Below are 24,008 nucleotides of genomic sequence, written 5' to 3'. Positions count from 1 at the left end.
ATGGCTTTTTTTTAGGGGGCAAATACACCTAGATTCAGCTAAAAATTCTAAAGTGTAATACAACCTGATTCCATTGATTCGATACCAGAAGACACTGTAGAAGACTCAGAAGCCGCGCCAAAGTACGAGGGTCTCTCCCACGTTTCTTCTCTGAAAACAAAATCAGGTATTTGTGACGGATTCAAAACATCCTATGCCAGTTTAATTAACTTCTTGACTGGATGTAAAAACAAGAGAAAATGAAGGAGCGGATCCTCGTGCTTCATGGCAATTATTAAAATATATGTTTGTGGCTAGTGTTGGTTTATTTCAGTCTGTACCCGTGACCACGCAGTCTCCCCTTACAGTCACCATTTTGCTCCTCGACTGCTACTTTTATCCGATTTTTCCGCGTCAAAAAATAATTTCGTTCATCAGCGAAAGTGAGGTTATTATCGTTCGCTGCGTTTTTTTTCTTTGTGTTTGTGTTGTCATCTGCTGTAAAAATGATCAAGAACCTGCCAACTTTAAGAATACCTGGCACTTGGCGACACTGGTTTCTCGGTAAACTTGTTAATTTTGTTTCACTTTTTTCCCTCGGCAAACTCGATTTTTTCCCCTTGGAAAGTCGTGAGAAAGATCGACACTCGAGAAAATTCTCTGAACCAATCATCTAGGCAAGTATATACAATTGCAGTTCTCTCGCATCTAACGGACGTTCTCATTGGTTGTTTCTTAGTTAAAAGAAACTGAAAATTCGAGTCATTAGCTTTCCAGCTATTAGCTTATGGAATATCTTACCTTATCCGAGACGCCTTGTGGTATTCAATAACGGTCACCTCCAACTCGTCTCTAAATCCAATTTTAGAAAATTCCTCTTGTAATCTTTGCTTTACTGTCCCTGCCGCAAAAGCATCCACAAATGCCAGAAACTTGTCTCTTGTATAACAAACGAATTCGACAAGAATAGAGGACGGTCTTATAGACAGTACTTGATCCGCAAAACCTGCCAAGGTGTGACTCACTACAGCCTCAACACGCTCCGGGTTTGCAAGATAAAAAGCTCCTAACGTTGCGAGGCCGGCGCCCACGATTCCAGCTACTAAATAGGGGCTGTCAATTTTGATTCTAACGTAAAACTGTCCATCATGATAACCAGTTTCAAAGTCAAGAGCAGGTCTACGTCCTGCAGCCCCGGCAGCCGCTTCAGGAAGCCTCTCTGCCATGAGATTGCAATATATTTACTCTTTTTTGACACCTGGAACCTAATGTTTCTTTTCCCTGATTCTGCCGTAGTTGGGGTGAGTCTGTTGTAAACAGTGACTCGCCTTTGACTTTCTTCTGGTTAAGAAATCTTATTTGCTGCAATTAACACATTGGGTTTCGCCGTAACTGCAAAGAAAAATGCAATCTTCAATAAGAATAGCCCAAGGATCTCAAGAAGATGCTGTTAAAAGTGGAAATCACCGAAGAAGAAAAACATTAATTGCAAAATCTTTCGGATGTTAAAATTACGGACGTTTAATTTTCGGACACTTTTTGCAGCATTATGGACAATTTTGGGACAAAATTTCGAACTCTTTGCCGAAACATAACTAAAGTAAATTTACGCCTACAAAATGCGAATTAGACGGAAACAACATCTGTGGAAATGATAGTTTTACCACCGTACCCTCACAGATTTACAGATACACCGACGAAAAAATAACACAAATTCTCAACCAGTGTCTCAATAAGAGTTCGTTCCATTAAGGAAACTAAGAGCTTCGGAGCTACTTAAAAGTCTTTTTTTTTACTTTAAGTCTGTTACCGCGTTGTAAATACTTCAATTTCGCCCGGTTTTATTTTCAGACACTCTTTTCGTCCGAAATGAAAATCGTCCGAATTTTTTTGCAAGTAATGTATATCAATATGCAAGTGATTTCTGTGTGGACTGGGAAGACTTTAAATACTGAATAGTCAGTTTCATATTCAGGAAACGATGTTTGTTTTCAAATGTTAATAAAATATCTACAACTCGTTGACAAAAAAATGTTGTTTGATATATTTTCCAAGTTTAAACATCATGACGGCCGTAATAACAGAAGTTCACCGAGTCGTCGTGGCAGATATTTTGCTATCATAATCTAGTGGAACGTCGATGTAAGTTCCAAACACCTAGATATTTGCTTTCGACGTATGATATACTCTCATCGGAACGACAGTTTAAATATTCGTTTTCACCTTCTGTTCTCCTTTAACCAATCAGAAAAGTAACTGAGAATGAGGACCTTTTTCATCAATAGATAACTCACGTTGGAAGAATACAAACAACATTTGTTTCCAAAATATTTCAAACCCAATAACGTTGTGGAAAAACTTGACCACGTTTTTGATTGGCTGCTTTCAACCCCAATTTTTTTGGAACATTTTCAGTCTTATAAGTCCGAAACATCTACTGTTCTCAATTAACCCTCTGGTTGGTCAATCTTGGTCCCACTGACCCAGTTCGAATAGTTGCACAATAACACTACGCGTTACCTTTTCCTGTCAGGATAATATATAGATTTAGCCAAGCCTAAAAGCAGAGCTCCTGATTAAATAATTAACCATAAACGAAAAGAGGTTATTTTTCCCTGGATCAGAAACTCAGAAAGCGATCAACTGTGAGCATATGATTGTTCAGTGTGTGGTTGCACTATTTTTCTAGTTACATTTTAACAAACCATATCTAATAAGTGTACCCAAGATTGAGGAAATTACGCACGCAAAATATCAGGGACTTTCCAAGAGACGATTGTGCAAGGAACATGTCGGAAGAAAAGTCAACAACGCGTCAGGGTTTAATTTGAGCCGAAATTTAGTATAGTAATAGCTTAGCTTGAGCCCGCCATCCAATCGAAACCCAATACATGGTGAGCGGTCAACTTCAAAAAAACACGCGACCTCGATGAACTCTTGACCTGAGCCCCCGATATGGTCACGTGTTACCGGTCAGCGGATACCTTGTTTTGACAGCTGTCAATTAATTATAACATGAGTGTCTAATTATCAAAAATGTATTTGTGGTAATGGTGCCACTATCTTATTTTTCAAGGTATGGGGGTGGCGTACGGACGTACGGACAGTCACACGACAACCAAAATTTTTTACATCGATCCGTTACCAAATGTATGGGGTTCCGCTCGCGCGTCGGAGCTCCGCTATTACTTTCGCTAGTTAATTAGGCCCCACACACTGCGCTGGAGAAATTTGAAAACACCAGCTTTTCGTTTTGGTGTGGACAGAAAATATTTTGAAAACGAAGCTTTTCGAGAAAGATGACATCACGACAATCATGTGATTTCCCTGCCAGAGTTTTCCTCAAACACAAATCCAAAATGACCGATCACTGCGTTTTAAACCTTCGGCTTAGTATGAACGAAAAACATTTGACGCGCTTTCAGAGTGAAAACGTCGTTTTCAAATTTCTCCGGCGTAGTGTCGACGGGGCCTTAGTATTACGAGACAACTGGAATTTCAGGCCGAGGTTGTTTCTTCTGGGACTAAATACAAGGACCCGTCTCCAAAAGAGAAGTGCAAACAACCTCAACGTAAGGTGCGGTGCATTGTTTCTTACCCTTTCAGATCCATTTCAGGCCTCACCCAAAACGTTCGGGGGGTAGCAAAACATGAACCAAAATCCGACAAAAATCTCGATTTTTTGTTCTCCCAGTTGAAATACAAGGGCCCAAGACGAAGTTACTCTCGAACTCAAATCACTATTTAAGTGTCATAGTCTTTAGCACTGCTTTGCGAATTGGAGAACCAAAAACAAAAATCGAGAAACAAATACAGTGAACAGAACTGAAAACTTGTTAAAAATCCCAACTAGTTGGAGGCTGACCAGCTGGCTTTTTACAAGACGTGGAGGAGTTGAATTTGGGACCACCAAACACAAATCCATTAAGTGGCAGGGAGGGGAATTTGAGACCTCCGGACTTAAAATCCAGCGCCCTAACCACCAGACAACGCGGTCTGCGAAGTAATAACACTTTTTCAACTCTTTCATTGTTTCATTGACATTGAAGCTCAGAGATGATTTCAGTGGCGCGGTGCACTCTGGTTAAATGCAGTGCATTCTGGTAAAAAGTGATGAATTCAAGAATTCGAACCCCCTTCTATATATTCTTCTCAAGGTGGCCGAAAACAGTTTTCGCGCGCGCTTTTGCTGATACAATTCAGCGCGCGCACAAGGATTGCAAAAACAAACATGCCGTCAATAGAGCGATCATTTCATTTACTCAAGACCCGCACTATCTGTTCTATTTTTCTCTATTATTGAACGTAGTGTATTGATGGCTTTAGTCTTTTAGTACAAAGATATATTAGAAAAGTTAACTTAGCAAACAACATTTTCTTTGTTACCGAAAGAACCCAGTTAAATGCAGCGCATGCGCAGTTGCTCGAGAAACTGAGACCGATTGCTTTTGCAGAAACTTGCCGATTTCTAACGATCCAGTCGTTAGAATTTCGAGAAATTTGGCGAAAAAATAATTCAAAAACCACGTGAAAAACCTATCACAAATAATCTGAATTTTGACATAGGGAATTGTTAATAATACAGAACGCGCAAACGTGACAGAAGGGATTTAATGTCAATTCGAAGTGGGCAAACGATGAAAAAAATCCAACGACTGAATTTTTTTGAATAAACAAAAACCATTTTTTAAGCCTTGTTTTTAAACCAACCTCGTTGCCATGGCAACAGCACACACCTTAGCCAAAATGCGAGAATAAACCCTTCTGTGGTTAACCTTGACTCTTGCAAAAAACGGGCGGCAAAGCATAAATAGTTTAAAAGTAATGGTGAATTAAGCATAGGCACTTGAAAACTGTGTTCGGCCACCTTAAATCCTGATTATGTTGCTGCTCGCTCGCTACGCTCGCTACGCAGCAATTATCTTAAAACTCGCAGATTTTACCGCTACCGTTCGTATTTTTTTGTCTGCACAACTTAACTCAACATTTTGGAAATCACACAGGGGAAGAATGTACTTCATTTCAATCCTTCGCAAAAATTACTGCTTTTTATTGTTATTAAAAATCTCGAACCGGAAGTCATTCAGCCGTGTCAAAACCTTCTGAAATGTTGAGGGATGGGAATGTCCTATTTCTCATGTGACATTTCAATTTAGAAACCTAGCAACAATGCTATTTAATTCTTTATAGAGGTTTCTGGAAACTCCAGGTGTACTTGTATATATATGAGCGTGAGTCTCGTCCGTAAGAGAGGCAATGAACGTGTAATGAGTTAGTGCTGTAATCCTAGAAGTTAAATACACTAGTTTGTTACCGTTACCGACGATCCTGGGTTGTGTATGGGAACAACACTGCTCTGCATTGACACTCCTTGCATCCTCCTTCCCTTCAGCAGCATTTTGTACCATTTAGGTAAACTAGTTATAATACTTAAGAGTAAATGCCAGTAAAAATCAAAGAAATCGCGGACACAGCTCAAAATTTAATTTCGCCCATACTTTGTCTATTGGTAGGCCTTAGTCCCATACATATGACAAGGATGTTCGTTTGTTAAAATTCTCGCTTGTATGGGAGAAATCAACTTGAAACGGTTTACGGTATTTTCTTGAAAACCTGCAAACAGTTATAATTCATGGTGTTGCCGAGTCAGTTCACCACAAGTTTTAAATTAGTTTCACACTAATCCTACTCGTCTGATGCTTCTGCAACTGAATGGTAGCAAAACCAACTCATAACCTTTCCTTGAAAATAAAATATGATTTTTTTTTCAAGTGCACCTACAGCTGCTCTGAAATGGACCGTGCCAAAAATGCCCGCGGTACGCGATGAAACCGACCACGAAATCTCCTGAGCCATATTCAAGGATGGCTTCAACTTTCTACCGTTTTATTTCCTTGGGATCTTTTATATTTGTACAACAAGACATTCGTGAAGTAAGCCAATTTTCAATATCCGCCATTTTGAAATATGCAAATTACGTATGAACATTGCCGCCGTCGCACACATGCTTGCAGTTGACAGTTTCTAATTTGAAACTCCTCTGAATTGTTAAGCGAAGCAAAATCAATGGAATAAGTTAAAGATGCATGAGAGCAAAATGTAGAGTTACACTGAACAGAAACGCGTCGAGAAACGTTTACAAAATCTGCTGTGACTCACCTCTTGACCTCGTCCTTGTTCGATTCGTGCGAAATTCTGCTTTCTCCTTTTCACAAGCGACCTTTGCTGAGTAAGTCGGCCTCATAATTGCGGTGTTTCCTATCAGAACACTTTGCACTTTGTTGCGCTGGCAGACACAAAAACACCTGATACATTGCAATAATCAAGGACCGTTCAATGCGTCTCGACCAGTTATCTGATCAGTCACGCAATTGAATGACATGCATCATCGAAGCCGTGACTGCACTCTTTTTTAATGTTAGGAGAAGTAAGTTGTGAAAAGACCGCACATGCAAATTGCGTGAAAAGAATGAACCCAGATTTTCTTTTTTAAACATAGAGAGATTCTAAAGTTAAGTCTTATAGTCTCAAAGATTTGATTTTTGTTTGACTTGCTCAGGTAGGCTACCTATCTCTCAACAAGCAACAAGAATATCACGAAAAGTGAGCAAAATTGCCAATTTCAAGACGTGGACACGTAATTGGGTTTTTTGGCCGTTTCAATTTAAACAAAAATAACTCACAATAAAGCAACTTCCTTTCCATCCGAACCCATATATTTTCAATTTCACCATGTCTTTTCCATCCTGGGACATTCGCTCTATCATGGCTTTTTCCTCCTCTGTCTAATGTCATCCATGTTAAATTCGAGACCCACGCAAATCTCCTTCAACATGCCTACCGATAAGGTGGATAATTTGTTTGCTTTCACCAAATTGTAAATGTTGCGAGAAAGGGAAACGATGGGGTGACGTAAAGCAACTTCGTCTTGGACAACCTCGTGAAGCTGTGAATTTAAGGATTCGGTCTCAACTGCATTCTGCTGCTGATCATCGTCGCTTTCCGGTTCCTCGGCTTCCGTCGGCGAAGCCTTCCGAATTTTGGCGACCAAGCGAGAGAAGAAGCCGGACACCTGCTGAAATGAAGGAACATCTTTTCCAAGAAAAAGGCGAGCTCACAATTCACTCCTAAGGCCCAGTTTAAACGTCGCATTTTACATGCGCCGAATCAAATACTAATCCTAGTCGACTCGAATGAATAAGTTCGGCTGATTTGATTTAAACGTCGCATTTTTTTGCCAAATAAAATTGCTGAGCGCGAGCGATAGCGACGTGTTAATTCCCATTCGAGCAAACACAATTTATTTAACATAATTTATTTAACATAATTTATGAATTAGATTCGGCACGTGTAAAATGCGGCGTTTAAATCAACTGTCGAACTTCAGTCGTATATTCGACTGGATCAGTCGAATATTCGACTGAACCCGCATTTAATTGAAATATGTCGCATTAATTGATTTAAACGTCGCATTTTACATGTACTTAATTCGGCAATTTGATTCGGCGCATGTAAAATGCGACGTTTAAACCGGGCCTAACTTTTCGCATATCCTGTGAAACCTGTTTAGGGTCAGCCTTTTTTCCCACTCTCCTCTCCAATGACAAATTGTTTAGTAAGGTATTTCTTTTGTTTCTGTGAAAACATGGTTTTCTTTTTGGCTGTTTTCAGTGCCCATCCCGTCTGAAGTGGGGCAACTGCACCATGTGAGGCCGCTGGTCGGAAACCGACTGTTAGGACTCGTGTTCTTTCCCCAGTTATCTTTGCCGCGTATTCTCGCTTGGCCTTGTCGAGTAAAACATTTGTTTACCTGAACCAACTGGAACAAATTTTGCAGTGGTTTCCAATATAAGCTTTGACTGTAACAATGTACAGCCTCGCTCTGCTTTTTGCTTTGATGTGCCATCATGTCCCGATAGTTCCTCGGGAACACTACATTGTCTTATTGACCTTCGCCAACCAATTCCCAAGCGTTCGCGGTGCAGGGAACATATTGTAATTTCCTGGATGTTTACTGGTGTTCTGAAACAGGCACTCCTTGCTAAAATAAGCCCAAGACATCCTCTAAACTTCAACATTGTTTCATGGCCTGTAATATACTTGTTGCAAGATACAAGGGGGAGTACCTGACAAGATGGATTTTTCGATCTTGGATCAGGTCCACATTCTCCCCAACCAACAATAAAAACGTACAAGCCATGCTTAAGAAAGGTTTATTGTTTTAATGACTTAATGTTAAGAAGCGACTTTCTGAAAACGTTCTGAGAGAAAAATGTGCCAGGTTCTACCATCAATTTAATTAATTTTCTAGATAAGAAACAGAAACCAAGTCTTCTTAACTGAAGTTAGCTTATAATATTTTAATTTCTAATGTACTTTTCGACAAGCGATCAATTGTTTCTTGATGATCACTTCAATATGGCGGTTGCAGCAAATCTCAAAGTTCACCCTTGTCACGCGGGGGCCATATTGGATATGACGTATGTATTTTAGGCATGAAGTCGAGGCGATGCGTGTTAAATCTGTGAGTTTGCAGCTAATCATGCCAAATGAGGATCATTGTAGTGTGCCCTGGCGCTCAAATAACAGATCAAAAGCTCAGTTAGGAATTACCTTCCATCGCTTTCCAGTCGACAAATATACGAAGAAAAACTGGATTGTAAGAATTCGTCGAGATGTTGGCAGAAACTTCCAGGTTAGTGATTGTGTTTTACGACTTCAAGATAAGCAAGCTTTACCTGTAATCAATTTGTTCAGGTTTACAAAGTAATTAATTACATTTAATTTGATCGACTAGAATTATGTGTTGAGCCGAGTTGCTATTTTACTACGTTGCTTATGTACTCTTTATTGCCCGTAATGATAAAACGTTCCAATTGTCCTTTAGATTTCGAGAAGCACAAAGGTTTGCTCGGAATATTTTAAACCATCAGACTTTCAAACGACCTTCTCTGGGAAACGCGTATTGAGGAAAGGTGCAGTTCCTTCTGTATTTCGCTGGACAGTACCTTCTCCAAAAAAATGGAAAGCAAGAATCCATTTTCACCTTTCCTCAATAAAGAGTACATAAGCAACGTAGTAAAATAGCAACTCGGCTCAACACATAATTCTAGTCCATCAAATTAAATGTAATTAATTACTTTGTAAACCTGAACAAATTGATTACAGATAAAGTTTGCTCATCTTGAAGTCGTAAAACACAATCACTAACCTGGAAGTTTTTGCCAACATCTCGACGAATTCTTACAATCCAACTTTTCTTCGTTTATTTGTCGACTGGAAAGCGATGGAAGGTAATTCCTAACTGAGCTTTTGATCTGTTATTTGAGCGCCAGGGCACACTACAATGATCTTTATTTGGCATGATTAGCTACAAACTCACAGATTTAACACGCATCGCCTCGACTTCATGCCTAAAGTACATACGTCATATCCAATATGGCCGCCGTGTGGCAAGGGTGAATAAGCAAACTTCAAACAAGGGTTACCGCAAAACTAACAAGTGAGACAATCTCAGATAGTGCAGAGTGCAGTTGATAGCTCTGGCACGGTAGTCCCATAAGTACTCACCTCTGCTCGGTTCACTTCCGGTGTATATCTACCTTGGTAGTCTGCTATGGTTTTTCCCCTTAGCAGTGTGTATGTTTCAAGGTTGTATTTTCATTCAAGGTCCAAAAATTACGTACAATTACTACCGGTGTTTTACGTTGATTTTCGTTCCTTTTCAATTCAATAATACGTTGAAGCAGCACACGTGACAACTTAGCTCTTCACGCCAACTTTGTAACTTGATACTTTTGTTTTCCTCGCAAAGGTATGTAATATGAAACCCTTGTTTTCGCCAAAACACACGGAAGGTGTGCTTGGTTTTTGGAGATAAATGAAAGAAAGTTAAATATCTGATGTAGTGATGAAGAAACGGAAGAGAAACGATGTTAAAAACTCTTTTTCCTTGGCCATCGTAGCTTTAGAAGAAACAAAACACAAACCGCGGTGATAAACATGGAACCAAAACGCATGTTAAACAAAGTTAATTTCCTTGACGTTTCGTATGTACAACATACATCTTCAGAAGTGACCGTTAACTGGATTACAATCGAAATTTAAACGCGAAGAGAAAGAAAAAGACTGGTATCTAATAATATGTAACAAGACTAATAGTTAATAACAAACAGATGAGTGAAAAAAAAAAGCAAAAAGAAAAATTACCATAATAATGATAACAATACAAAATGCTAGTAAAGAAAAAGTTTTTCACTGCCCACGTTTTCGTTCAAGGCTGGCTTTAAATCACGAATTAACAATGTTTCCTTAATTTTACAATGTATATCTGACCTACCAGTTGCTAAGATATCAAAATTGTCCCATTTAATATTATGACCCGTGGAAGTAACGTGATCCGCAATGGCTGAGGTGTGACCGCTTTTAGCAAGGGCCTTAAAATGTTCAGTTTTTCTATCGTGTAGTCGACGCTTTGTTTTTCCTATATAAAAATCATCACAGTCCCAGCAGCTTGCCTTGTAAACCACCTTAGACATCTGAGAACGGCTGAACCTGTCCTTGTACGGGAAAAAAGATTTGATTCGGCGGGTGTTTCGGAAAATTATTTTAACGTTAAAACAACCATAAAACTTATAGATACAAGATTTAAGAGTAAATGTCAGTAAAAATCAAAGATTATCGAAAAAATCGCGGACACGGCCAAAAATCGATTTGGCTCATTTTTTGCCTGTAGGTAGCCTTATATAGTAAACAAACGGAAATGGGGTTAGATGTTTGAAATATGCACTTAAACGGGAATAAACCGTTAAAAACTTTCGGCGGGTCAATTGCTCAAATTTCACCAAGTGCGATCCTGAAATTATGCACTTTTCGGGCAGTTGTAATACGAACAAAAATGTAACAGAAGGACTTTTCTAGCTATAGAAATATAGAGTTGGACTTGCTTAATCAAGACAAAGTGATAGTTTTTGTCTCGTGTTATTCCTGGAGGAGCTACGCCTCTGTTAAGAGACGACATCTTCGGCCTTTTGAAATTAAGGCAAAGGTGGCCTAGAATAGCTTGGCAAATAGTACATGTGGTAGTGTAATGAACACTATATCGAGGCTTCTCTAATTAAGTGAGTAATCTTAACTCTTTCTGATTCGCCAATTTGTTGCTTAGCAATGACGTCATCAGTTTTTACACGTGGACGTATATAGATAGTGTTAGCGACATATTCCCGCCAGTAGTTCAAGTTTCAGTTATCGTGCGTGCACAGTACGTGTTTTCAAGTAAATTAAGTTTTAAGCTACCCTTGACTATTTAGAGTGCAAGCGGGAACCGATGTGTAAGTACAAACTATTTTCTATGCTTGCTTTTTAGTATAAGTTTCAAGTTTTGACGTTTTTTAACCTTAAGTACCTTTAGTCTCGGTTTTTTTATACAACAGCCTATTGTGCTAAGTCCAACACGTGGCAGAGCCCCAGTTTTCAAAGTTTTTATTTCATCTTGTTTTTAGCGATAGATCTTTATAGTTCACACTCCCCCTAGCTTAGGTTTCTATTTAGCAACTTTCCTATAAGAATCTCTGGTAATTCAGTTAAGTCCTTTCTTTGCTAGTAAATTTCCACATCGCTTTCAGAGGCGCTCACGCAAGCACGTTTTTATCACATCGTACAATTTTATTGCTTTCAAGTTTTTAGAGCGTTGTCATTTATTGTATTAGGACAGTTAGCAGTATGCGTATCTGCTTGGGATCACTGATGATTTTAATTGTATCTTTACTGAGAAGTTTGACCGGAAGTATTGTCATATCGCAGTTATGATTGGAATGTTTGCTATTATTGTTTCGTGACTCTTGTCATCTTGTAATCTTCTATTATCTAGTAATTAGTTTATTCATTACATTATATTTCAGTTTACGTTCGATTATCGTCAATTAAATCACCGTCAATCACAGCTGATTTTCCGTGATCTCTGGCTTTATTCGATTAGTAAAGCATCTCCCACACACGCTAGTCTCATCGCGACAAGTTGTCTAGCAAGTGACAATTCGGCCTTTCAACAGTCGCTGTGAACCTGACGTTACAGGTAGTGTCTCAAAGTTTACAATAACACTACCAAGAAGCCTTGAAAGATAGTTCTTTACGATTTGGGTTTTATTTCTTTGGGACCTTTGACAATCAAAAGATGACCACCGGCCGTAATTCGGTTAAATACTATGACGCCATAATGAGATGCATAATAACAAAATTAAACGCGTTGTACACAAATAACTGTTTTGGTCAGTTATATCTTCACTGGCCGTTGAAATGACTAGAAACATATTAAAATGTCTATAACTACACTTGATTTTCATATACTGTGACAGGAGAAACAAATTTCGACTTTTCCTACCCTGTGAATCGCGCCATAATTCTGCATAATTCTGCACACAACAGGTTGAACATTTGAATTGCACACAACAGGTTAAATTTGCCACACAGCCGTTAGTTTACGTTTGCTTCGCATCCATTGAACATGAATTCGAGCATTTGCATCCCTTTTGCGCCTTCTGCACTCGCCAGTTTCGAATATACTGAAAATCGTCAACACAAATTGGAGGAGATGCCACCAGCAGCGGCGAGCTCGAGTGACTGAAATGCGATGTGTAGAACTCTGCTGTCACGCAACGCCCTCTTAAAAATTATATACGCACCGCCTTTTATAATCAGCGGATCAGTTATTCGTGAAACGTACAGGGCTCAGTTACTTGGAAGTGCAGGTACACTCCTGGACTAATTGTGTGAGTCGTGCGATGTATGGCTTTTTCCTCTTCTGAGGTGAAATGTCAGAAATATCCAGCCCAAGGTCGATGCACATGTCTCTTAGCCTATCCACTCTTAAAGTTGTGAGTGTACGTTTTTGTACAAGTTCGCAGATGTTAAGATCGAAAGATACAATCGGATGCTGAATAGCCACATCTCTCATCACATTCGCACACACAGCAGATAGATGACTCTCAGCTTCGGCGGAAATTTCGTCCTCGTCGGCACTCTCCATGGCCACTTCTGAGACTTCACTGGCTTTTGCTTCGTTACCGGCGGCTGTAACTTCTAATAGCTTCTTTGCTGAAAGACGGCTAAAGAAACCACTAATCTGCTGCGACGTGAGGACTTCATCAGGTTGAAATCGGCGTTCCCCCGCTTGGTCTCTTGCTAAGCTCATTGCTTTCGAAACTTCCTGTGGATCGCTTTTCCGTCCACTTTGCTCCCCTTTTTGAAATTGGTCAGTTAAGAATTCGGTCTGTTTCTTTGTAAAACGCACTTTTTTCTTAATTGTCTTCAGAGCCCAACCCATTGGAAGAGGGAACAAGGCGTCACTCTTTGCTTGGACAGTAACTTGAACGCTTGGAATTTGACTGCATTCCTCCGTCAGCTTGGAAGAATATTCTCCTCTAGCTCTATCGTAGAGAGTTTCCTGTTTGAGCATCATTTGATGTTTTCCAGTATCTAGGTGTGTCTGGAGGTTTGCAAAGCGACTGTATGCTTTTACACATCCATCCTCTGGACACGGGAAAAGCATGTCGTCTGGCTTATTTTGACCAATACTGCTTCGATCTTGGTTTTCGTTTTCAGTTGAGAAATCTGCTTTGACAGAGCTTTTCTTGATATGTCGGTGTCTCACAATCTTGAACGGCGGTGCGCCACTTACATTCTGCTATGGGGGTTCTAGGATTTCCAATTTTTCGGGCTGCTTCATGACTCCTTCGAACTTTGCCCATGGCACTACTTTACCGGAACCCACATTGAATGCTCTCCACACTCGTACGCCAGTTTCATCGTACTCAAAATTGTTGAGTAAGCTTATGCCATCCCATTTGATATTAAAGGTGCTTGAGGGCTTGGCAGCAACATAGCTTGTTTTCACTCCTGTGGTTCCTTGGCCAGATTCAATGGCTGTTTTGAGCTGTAAAGCGTTGATGACATCATTGCCTTCGTTTACGTACCTTCCAACGTCTCCTTTGATTGTTGCTGCTTTGCGATCACATACCCCCTTTCCACCTTGAGGGTCCGAGAAGTCGTTTCTTACAACAGCCACTCCTACGGCATCGCCGGCCAGCTTAGCTGAGATGATTGAATTTCCGCTGTGATAACAGCCAGCGTTATCTTGTTTGTAATAAGCCATTTCCAGGTCTGGAATTTCCTTTTTCAGGGTAGTGAGGCAGTCAAGCATTATCGAAGCCACAGTCACACTGTCTTGGGCGCAGCTTTGAAATACGTGAACAAGTGTTTGCGATTCAAAGTGCTCAGAACCCTCTGACCGTCTTATGGCAACGCTAATGTGCCATGGCAATCCTCGCTTCGCAAACCAGTCTGACTGTGCCTCTCGATATTTTCGGACCATATATTTCATTACCCAGTCCTGGACTAACAGCACCGATCGGCTGTCGAGTTTGGCTAAAACTGAATGTTTCGCCTCAGCTTGGTGGACTGAACGTAGCTGATGGGCTTTCCAGCTAATGATATCATCTCTTGCCTGTTTGATAGTATGCAGCATGTCAGCTTGATCTTCTGCTAACGAGAGCGCAATTGAACACTCATCTTCTATGGTACGCATGACTTCCTCTAACTCATAACACTGCACACATGACTCATTGTGGAGGTGGTCGCAGGAGCCCCGAAATTCTGCATTGCTTGGATCACTTAGTGCATAAATTCGACAATGATCAGGAACCTCTGAGGCCTCCACTGCATGTACCAAAAAAAAAAAGTAAAATGACAACCGCGTGATTCAGTGCATCTTTGCAAAGCAACGCATGCGCATCGACATTTCAGAAAGATTACTTAACCGATTCTCAGCGTTGTATACATGTGTGTAAGCGTATTACAGTGAATCGCAACCTCTTGTTTCATGAATTAAGCATAAAAAAGACTTGGAGAGAAAGACAAAGGTAGCCGTGTATCATAGTAAGAAGTCTACTACATCACTTCCGCAAAGGCAACGCATAATAATGAAACATGCACCTACCTTGTAGTCGCCCTTTAGGTACTGCTTCGACAAACGAAGTTGCTGCTTAATTTCCCTCGCCCATTGCTGAGTCTTGCCACAGTCAACAAGCTTGTCTACGAGTTTCTCTAAATGATCAAATGCTTCCGCTCCTTGTGCTGAAAAGTTATCAAGTCCTTGCAGAGACTTGCGAACAGATGAAGAACACACGGCCAAAACTCTCTGTAGGGTTCTCTTACTCATAGGCTCAAAGTTGGTTTCACAGCAGTATTGTTGATACTGCTGGACAATGCGCTCTGGCATCATTGTTCTGATCACATTGGGTGTTTTTATGATCTCACCAGTTGACAATTTCAGAAGTTTTTCCCCAAAAGGAACATCTTGAATTACGTGTGGACTCGTTATGAAAGAAACAAAATGTTCTAATTTTACAGGTTCAATTCTCATTCTCTTTTTCTCCTGGTTTGGAAGAGGAGCAGCTCTTCCATGTAACAGCCTGTGGCGTCGGGCAATGTTGTAGCGATAGCTAGTAACGGTTGGAATAAACTCTCTCATCTCCTTAAGGGATAACTTATCTGCCATCAAAGAGAGGTATTTGTCGTCTGGTGCTCCAATGTTGCGCGTTCAAGTAGCTCTCAGCAAATGCACTAAGAAGCTCCGTCTGTTTTTCACTTCTACCTTCGACCACACCCTGACTCTCTCTGCTTACAGCATGACGATCACAAAGCTCCGTCCACAGCTCTTGCGAATTTTCAGGTGCCAGAACATCAAGCATTGCAGATATACACTGTTGAGCTTTCCGTAGGTATCTGCGTTTAGTACGCTTGTGCGCTGTATTCCACGGCACTGATAACGTGTGACGTACCGGACTGACGTCTCGAAGCTGTAAGAAGCGATTAAGCTGCTCCTGGGACTCGTTGTCTAGACTGGAGCCTTCATCACTCTCTTCGGAATCTTCTTGCGGAAAAAAAAGGCTCTGCCGTCTGGATGTGGAACCTTCTGGCAGAGATTCATCACCAACAGTTACAGGACAAGTAATGGCAAGAATATCAAAGTCACTCGCTTGTTCATCAACCTGACAAAAAAGTGAACACATTGCTTTGGATGGCTTCGAAATGAGATCAACCGTGTGCAAGCGCGGGGTGTCGTGTATAAAAGCGCAAGTCGCATGCGAGCTGGAAAGTAATAGTCGATAATTAATTTAATTGACTGGTAATCTATCCTGATATCTTCATCCAGTTACTACTCAGTATTATTTTCCATTTGGAACATTTAGAAAAAAAGTTGAGAAGCCATATATTAATTTAAAACCTTTATTATTTGGCTATATTTTGGGATGTGATTGGCTGTAAGGGGAAGGACACGCTTTTCCAATTCTTGTGCCATGCATGTCTTGCCCAGTCGTTGACGGGCGGCAATGGCGGCGTTTTGAGGATGCGCATGCAAGTTATCCTCGACACGCCCTTCTCCCGCGTGGGTTGAACCCCTGAAAAGGGCGGAGAAGGGAGAATTCAGAGAACGCGTTAAGGTTTTTCACTTTCATTAACTATATTGGATGGAAATTTTTCATAAACACTTTGAAGAAACTCACCAAGCTTAGACCACATAGACCTTCTGTGATGTTTTCCACACCTCCTGTGGCACCCAAGTCCTGCGATTCTAAATGATTTTTTGTTTTTGCCAGGGACTGTCGACATCGTACACAAATTCCTTTAATATTTGGAGAGAAAGGATTAATATATTCTTTTCTACTTTACGCATCCCCCTTGTCCGAAATCCGTAGTTGGCGTTACGCATTGCGTTACGCGTAGAGTTACGTATCTGGTCACGTGCTTAGCTTCAAGTTAATTGACAGATGAGTCATGTGCTTGAGAGTGAGAATGTTGGAGATGTTGATTGTGAATGAGAGAGAAAAGCACGAGTGTTTCAAAAAGATTGTTTACCTTGATAGTTCAAGATTGTACCGAGATTGTGAAGATATACAGTCCTCAGATTGAAGGAAATAAAGATTGTGAAGTCCTCATATGTGTGGATTTCTACCACAGTGGTCCTTCGAGCCGGATTATCGAGCTTGAAGACGTCGACAAGATTGACCACGTGCGCGGACTGAAAATATGTCGGTCACCGACGCCATAGCGAAGAAAGTTAAAATCAGAGCTGCTCATAGAGGATCTGCGACGAAACTTCTTAATCGTTTGAAAGACAGGCTGAGTGATGAAGAAAATCCAGTGGATAAATTCTGGTTGAAAGAATCAATTCAGTCGATGCGACTGAAGATAGAGTCACTCAAAACATTATATGACCAAATAATTGACCTTATTGCAAGTGGAACGGCCGAGGATGTCGAAGAGCGTATCGAGAAAGAAATTGAGAACAGTGATGGAGTGAGAGCAGAATTGAACGAAATCGTGATGAGACTGGAAGAAATGATGAGTAAATTTGATCCGCCACCGCCGATAGTTCAGCCGAGTGCTTTGTCACCGCCCGCTCAAGTTCATTCAAACATGGCGTCAGGAATCCCTCAGCAAAGCAAGGCGAAAGCAAGACTCCCCAAACTTGAAGTAAGGAAATTTCACGGGAAGATCCAAGAATGGCAAGAATTTTGGGACGCTTTCGAAAGCGCCATCGACCAAAACGAAGGCCTCACGGCCGTTGACAAATTCTCCTATTTGCGAAGTTTAGTCACTGAACCGGCCAGATCAACCATCGCGGGATTCTCCTTGACAGCAGCGAACTATGCGGCCGCTGTTGATGTTTTGAAGAAGAAGTACGGAAAGGAAACTGCCATACAGCGTGCTCATGTGAATGACTTGCTAAATTTAGCGCCGGTGTTCAGCGATAAAGATACAACTCGTTTGAGGAAACTATACGACAGTTGCGGCGCTCATTTTAGAGGTCTCAAGGCGCTCGGAGTGGATGAAACTACCTTCGCAGCAGTGGTAGTCCCCGCCGTTTTGCAAAAGTTGCCCGAAGCATTTCGCCTGACCATCACGAGGGGAGCCGACTTTCTGAACTGGTCGATGGAGGAATTGTTGAGCGCGTTTTTAAAGGAGTTGGAACTGAGGGAAGACCATTACTATGCAGTGTCCTCGGGTGGAAATACGCAGAACAGGAAGGACAGCAACACATTTCACACAAAGCAGGAAGTTGAGAACTGTGCGTTTTGCCTTGGGAGACACGCACCAGCGAACTGTAAGAAAGTGAGCGATGTGAATGCACGTAAGACTATTTTAGTTAAGTACGGTAGATGTTTCAAATGTTTGCACAGGGGGCACCGAGCCCGAGATTGTAAGTCGATTGAATTATGTAACAAGTGTGGGCGGTCCCACCACATTTCAATTTGTGATAAGCAGGATAAGCCAGCAGTCAGTGAATTTGAAGTTAGACCAGAGGCTAACCCTACCACTACTAGCCCCAGTAGTTTTCATGTTGGTGCGGGAGATCGTGTAGCCCTACAGACTGCCCGTGCAGTCATCACTGGGGAGGGTCAGCCAGTGAGGGTTAGAGTTTTGTTTGATGCCGGCAGTCATCGTTCCTTTGTCACAGCTGGAGTTGCTCGGCTTGCGCGGCTTCCTGTAACCAGGCAAGACTGGCTTGCAATAAGTACATTTGGGCAACGCTCAAGGGATATGAAGCTAAGGGACGTCGTCCAAGTCAAGGTGAGTCCTATAGGGGGGAGAGTTTCATTAACATGGAGGCATACGTAGTTCCAGAAATTTCTAGTGTACCAAATACCCATGTAGAATTAGTAAAATCTGATTACCCCCACTTGAAAGGGATTTGGTTCTCTGATGTAAGTAAGGGAAGGGATGAGATGGTTATAGATGTATTGATTGGGGCAGACTACTTGTGGCATTTTCAGAAAGGGTGTACAATTAGGGGTAAGTTTGACGAGCCCGTTGCTGTAGAAACGGAGTTGGGGTGGGTCTTGTCAGGGCCCATGAAGGGTCAAGACACATGTAGTGATGTACACTTCACCCAGATAAATTTCATTGCAAGCTCTGTTGAAGAGCAAGAAAGTCTAGAAGATGTTGGAAGATTGTGGGATCTGGAGACACTGGGTATTAGAGAGATTACTGACCAGGTTCATGAGTCATTTGAAAATAGCATCTCATTCAATGGGACCAGATACTCTGTTTGCTTACCTTGGAAGGAGGGGCACCCGGAACTTCCCAGTAATTATGGAACCAGTCTGTATCGTCTTAAAACTCAGATGCGAAGACTAGAGAAGGATCCTGAGATTCTCAAGGAGTATGGGAACATCATAGAAGACCAGCTACGAGTGGGGGTGATAGAAAAGGTAGCAGAGTTGGAAAAGGCCCCCAGGATTCATTACTTGCCTTGTTCGCCAAGAGTCAGCTACTACCAAGGTAAGAGTGGTATATGATGCTTCCTCGAAAGAAAGTAAGAGTGTCGCATGTTTGAATGATTGTTTGCATGTTGGACCCCCTCTGACCCCCTTGCTTTACAACATTTTGCTTCGATTCAGGGAAAATAGAGTGGTCCTGGTAGGGGATATTGAAAAGGCTTTTTTAAATGTGGAAGTTGACCCAGAGGATAGAGATTGTCTGCGTTTCTTGTGGGTGGAGAAACCCCCTGATTTGTCGCAAGTTGTTGTCTACAGGTTTTGTAGGGTTGTATTTGGACTGAATGCATCACCCTTTTTATTGAATGCTACACTCCGACATCATGTCAAAAGGTATGAAATTTCGGACCCAAGGTTTGTAGCTAAGTTGTTGGATTCGTTTTATGTTGATGATTTTGTTGGTGGTGGAGCGACATCACAGGAAGGTATGGAGTTGTACCAGAAGACTCAGAGTCGAATGGCCGAAGGAAGTTTCAAACTCAGGAAATGGCTGACAAATGATTCACAGGTAAGGGCCAAAATGGCAACAAAAACCCAGATTGATGATAAACAAGATGTGGTGACAGAGTAAGACAACAGTTATGCTAAGTCTTCTGTGGGCATGAAGTTGGGAAGCAAGGGCCAGAAGGTGTTAGGATGCGAGTGGGATTACGAAGCTGATGTCATCACTCTTGATCTGACGTTGATTGCGCAGCGTGCCGAAGGCTTACCTGCCACTAAACGGAATACATTAAGGCTACTAGCAGGAGTCTATGACCCCTTGGGACTTATTAGTCCGGTTACAGTGAGTGTCAAGGTTATATTCCAAGAGATCTGTCGTCAGAAGTGTGGATGGGACGAACAGCTGGAGGGAGGGGTCAAGAAGGGCGTGGAAGATTGGATTAAGGGCCTCATTGACTGTCATAGGATTGATGTAAAACGCTGTGTTTATGACCACCCTCATGAGGAGGTGGAGGAGTGCTCACTGCATGGGTTCGCAGATGCAAGTAAGAAGGCCTACTGTGGTGTGGTGTACCTTGTTTATAGAACCCAGGTAGGTAGATATGTACGAATGTTGACTTCAAAGACAAGAGTGGCACCCTTGAAGGAGCTGTCAATTCCAAGGCTAGAGCTTATGGCAGCACTTATACTAGTGAAACTTATGGTCAATGTTGAAGGTGCTCTTGCCTCGCAGCAGAGTGTTAAGCGTTCGAAACTGTGGCTGGACAGTCAGACTGCGTTGTTCTGGATTATGAACAGAGGGAAATGGAAACAATTTGTCAAGCACCGTGTGAACGAAATTTTGAAGCTGAGTGACAATGGAGATTGGAGGTACTGTCCAAGTCGAGAGAACCCTGCGGACATTGGGTCGAGAGGAATGTCTGCATCCGGTTTAAAGCAGAATGTATTGTGGTGGCAAGGTCCTGCTTGGTTAACAGAGTCAGAAGAGAGTTGGCCTTCAGAGGGATCAGTGTCACCTACCACTGAAAGTCAAGAACAAGAGAGGACGACCAGCATCCTTGTGACCCGAACTGACCTGGTTGTGGGGATAGACAAAGTCATTGAAATTGACAAGTACAGTTGCATAAGGATGGTTTTGAGAGTGACAGCGTGGCTTAAACGGTTTTGCTTCAATGTGGCCAAGAAGACAAAGTCAGAGAGGAAGCATGGACCGCTATCCTTGCAAGAGCTGACGGAGGCAGAGATTGACTGGATAAAAGCAGCCCAAAGAGAGTTAAAGTGTCAAGAGAACTACAAGCAGCTTTCTAACAAGTTTGGTCTTACTGAAGACAGTAAGGGTGTGATAAGATGCAAGGGACGGCTAGAGTATGCTGATTTGCCTGCGGAAGCGAAGGAGCCAATAATTTTACCCAAAGACCACCACCTGACATTCCTAGAAATTCGAAGATGTCACAAGAAGGTCCTTCACTGTGGAGTGAAGAGTACTCTTGCAGAACTGCGCACCAAATTCTGGGTTCCCAAGGGGAGACAAGTTGTGAAGAAGATATTGTCCCGGTGCGTGACATGCAAGAAGTGGGAGGGTACAGCATTTACCCAACCAGCGACTGCGAGTTTACCAGAATTTAGGGTCAATCCGGCCCCGCCCTTCTCAAAGGTTGGGGTAGATTTTGCTGGGCCAATGTATGTCAAAGGACGAGGTAAGCAGTTAAAGAAGGTTTATGTCTGCTTATTCTCATGCTGTGTTACTCGGGCACTGCACTTGGACTTAGTGGAAGGTCTCTCGACTCCTACATTTCTGAGGTGTCTGAGGAAGTTCACCGCGCGAAAAGGAACTCCCACCTTGATCGTGTCTGATAATGCAAAGACGTTCAAAGGAGCAGAGAGAGAGATACGCACACTTTTTCGACATCCTGAGGTAAGAGCAGAACTAGAAAACAAAGGTATCGAGTGGCGTTTCAACGTAGCAAAGGCCCCATGGTGGGGAGGGTTCTTCGAAAGGATGGTGAAAAGCGTTAAACGATGCTTGAGAAAGGTCATTGGAAATGCAAGACTTTCCTTTGACGAGATGTTGACAGTCCTTGTGGAGGTTGAAGGTACCCTTAATTCAAGGCCCCTGACTTACGATGACAACAACCCATCAGAGGAGGTTCTTACCCCATCCCATTTGATACATGGAAGAAGGATTCAGTCATTGCCAGAGGTACTAGAGTCAGAAGAAGAGTTTGGAGAAAATAGTGCAACATATACCAGGAGGCACAAGTACCTGACTAAGAAGCTGCAACATTTTTGGAAGAGGTGGCAACGGGAATATTTAACTGCCTTACGGGAGAGTCATGAAAACAAAACTGCTGGGAAAGGAAGATCGCTTAAGGAAGGAGATGTCGTGGTAGTACATGAAGATGGAGTGAAGAGAGGCCTCTGGAAGATGGGAGTGGTAGAAGGGTTGATTTGTGGACGCGACAAAGAGGTAAGAGGGGCACATGTGAGGGTAATCACCAAAGGGAGGGATGTTCATATAACTAGGCCTGTTCAGAAATTGTATCCGATTGAAGTTCATGCTGGGCCGAATGCAGGTAAGAGACAAGACAGAAATCGAGCGCAACCAGCAAATTTGCAATGGAGCAGTCGGCCTCGCAGAGTGGCAGCTTTGGATGCGGCTAGAAGGATAAGCAGCCTGGCAAATCAGGAAAACGACTGATCTTGTGGCTGTATTCTTGACTCATACAAGTCAAGAGGGGGGAGAGTGTCCGAAATCCGTAGTTGGCGTTACGCATTGCGTTACGCGTAGAGTTACGTATCTGGTCACGTGCTTAGCTTCAAGTTAATTGACAGATGAGTCATGTGCTTGAGAGTGAGAATGTTGGAGATGTTGATTGTGAATGAGAGAGAAAAGCACGAGTGTTTCAAAAAGATTGTTTACCTTGATAGTTCAAGATTGTACCGAGATTGTGAAGATATACAGTCCTCAGATTGAAGGAAATAAAGATTGTGAAGTCCTCATATGTGTGGATTTCTACCACACCCCTTGAACAAATAGCTCTGAATGTGGCAAAAGAACAAACCTAGCCCAGGAAAAAAGCCCCACAAACCTCAAATTGATTACGCAATCTGTATTTTACCTTGTCACAAGTCAGTCTTTTACGTTCCTTTCCTTTTTTCCGAGCATTGTTGGAAGGAATTCTAATATCTGTAAAATATTTCAATTCGAGTGTTCCCCTTTTGATTAAGTCTTGAAGAAGGTGAAAATGTTGAGTAAATGCCAGTGTTTGAACAAGGTTCCGACGTAAAAGTATTTGCAAAAATCCTGAAAACTCGTGAGACAAAAATAATTTTGCTGTTAAACTTGGCGTTATTTTACGCGGCAGTGAAGTGATTTGAAGTAAGGATATGAAGTCTGTGATTCCCGCCAAGTACCCTGCGTGAAATGAGAAGCTATACGGATGTTTATCCTTGCATAACGTGAGAATAAACATTGTAATCGCTTACCTGATCCGAGGCACAGAACATAATCTACTAGCTCTTCTCCATCCGATTCCAAGGCTTGATCGATGCAACGGGCAAACAGTTATTTCCGAAAAATTGACGGGCTTCACCAAAATCCCGCTTCTTGCTAAGATAAGTTCTATCTCTGTCTCAACACCTGAAAACTGTAAAAAAACGCTTGTGGCTTCTGATATCCTTGCTGCACGATGACAGCGATACTGTCTGAGTGGACGGATGCCTTGCGCGTTCCTCTGCACCACAAACGCCACCAACAATATCAAGGAAAGAACAAGACATTTTTTTTCTGCTGGAGTTTAAGCAACCGTTATCTTTATTACTTTCACCGACGATTATTACGCTTTTGCTTTTTGTTTACTTTCGTTAACGGGTTACATTTGTTTCCCGTGGGAAAATTGAATCGTTATTTTCGTTCCATAAAGTTTTCACTGTACGATTTAAATTTGTGACATTTTGTAAAGTCTGTTTCTTTGCTGTATCTTTTTTGTTCATGACGGCAATATATTTGTTTAGATTTTATTCGTGAGGCGGAACGTACTGTTAGTTGATCTCGTTACGTGACAGATTATCACATGTCACGCAGTCGACACGCAGACAGGAACCTGTGCAAATCGTTAGCGGTGCCTGCCGTGTTGTACAGGAACTTTCGTGTGTGGGACGTCAAAAAAGCCGAAATTAGGATCAAAGTAGACTAAACGAAACTGGCTGGCGACACGCTATAGAAAATGACGACAACAAGTAACTTTTAAA

General features: G+C 41.9%; 1 protein-coding gene and 2 pseudogenes across 1 annotated transcript; 2 read left to right on the top strand and 1 right to left on the bottom strand.

Annotated features, from left to right (window-relative positions):
• Positions 1 to 12,600: 12,600 nt before the first annotated feature.
• LOC149107662 (uncharacterized) lies at positions 12,601 to 15,606 on the bottom strand (annotated as a pseudogene).
• A 1,115-nt stretch (positions 15,607 to 16,721) lies between these two features.
• On the top strand, positions 16,722 to 19,887 carry LOC149107661 (uncharacterized; annotated as a pseudogene).
• A 30-nt stretch (positions 19,888 to 19,917) lies between these two features.
• LOC149107660 (uncharacterized) lies at positions 19,918 to 22,757 on the top strand. The gene has a single exon (XM_089295714.1). It carries the CDS (start codon positions 19,918 to 19,920, stop codon positions 22,453 to 22,455), a length of 2,538 nt encoding a protein of 845 aa, XP_089151840.1. The 3' UTR covers positions 22,456 to 22,757.
• Positions 22,758 to 24,008: the final 1,251 nt, after the last annotated feature.

The sequence above is a fragment of the Orbicella faveolata genome, unplaced genomic scaffold (genome assembly GCF_042242905.1).
Source record: "Orbicella faveolata isolate gen_17 unplaced genomic scaffold, um_ofav_v1 contig_26, whole genome shotgun sequence".
In the NCBI taxonomy this organism is placed as follows: Eukaryota; Metazoa; Cnidaria; class Anthozoa; order Scleractinia; family Merulinidae; genus Orbicella; species Orbicella faveolata.
This window is presented reverse-complemented; position numbering and strand designations above follow the sequence as displayed.

What these genes read in the sequence shown, in the direction of transcription:
- LOC149107660 (XM_089295714.1), top strand. Translation starts at nt 19,918, where the DNA reads ATGAAGTTGGGAAGCAAGGGCCAGAAGGTGTTAGGATGCGAGTGGGAT.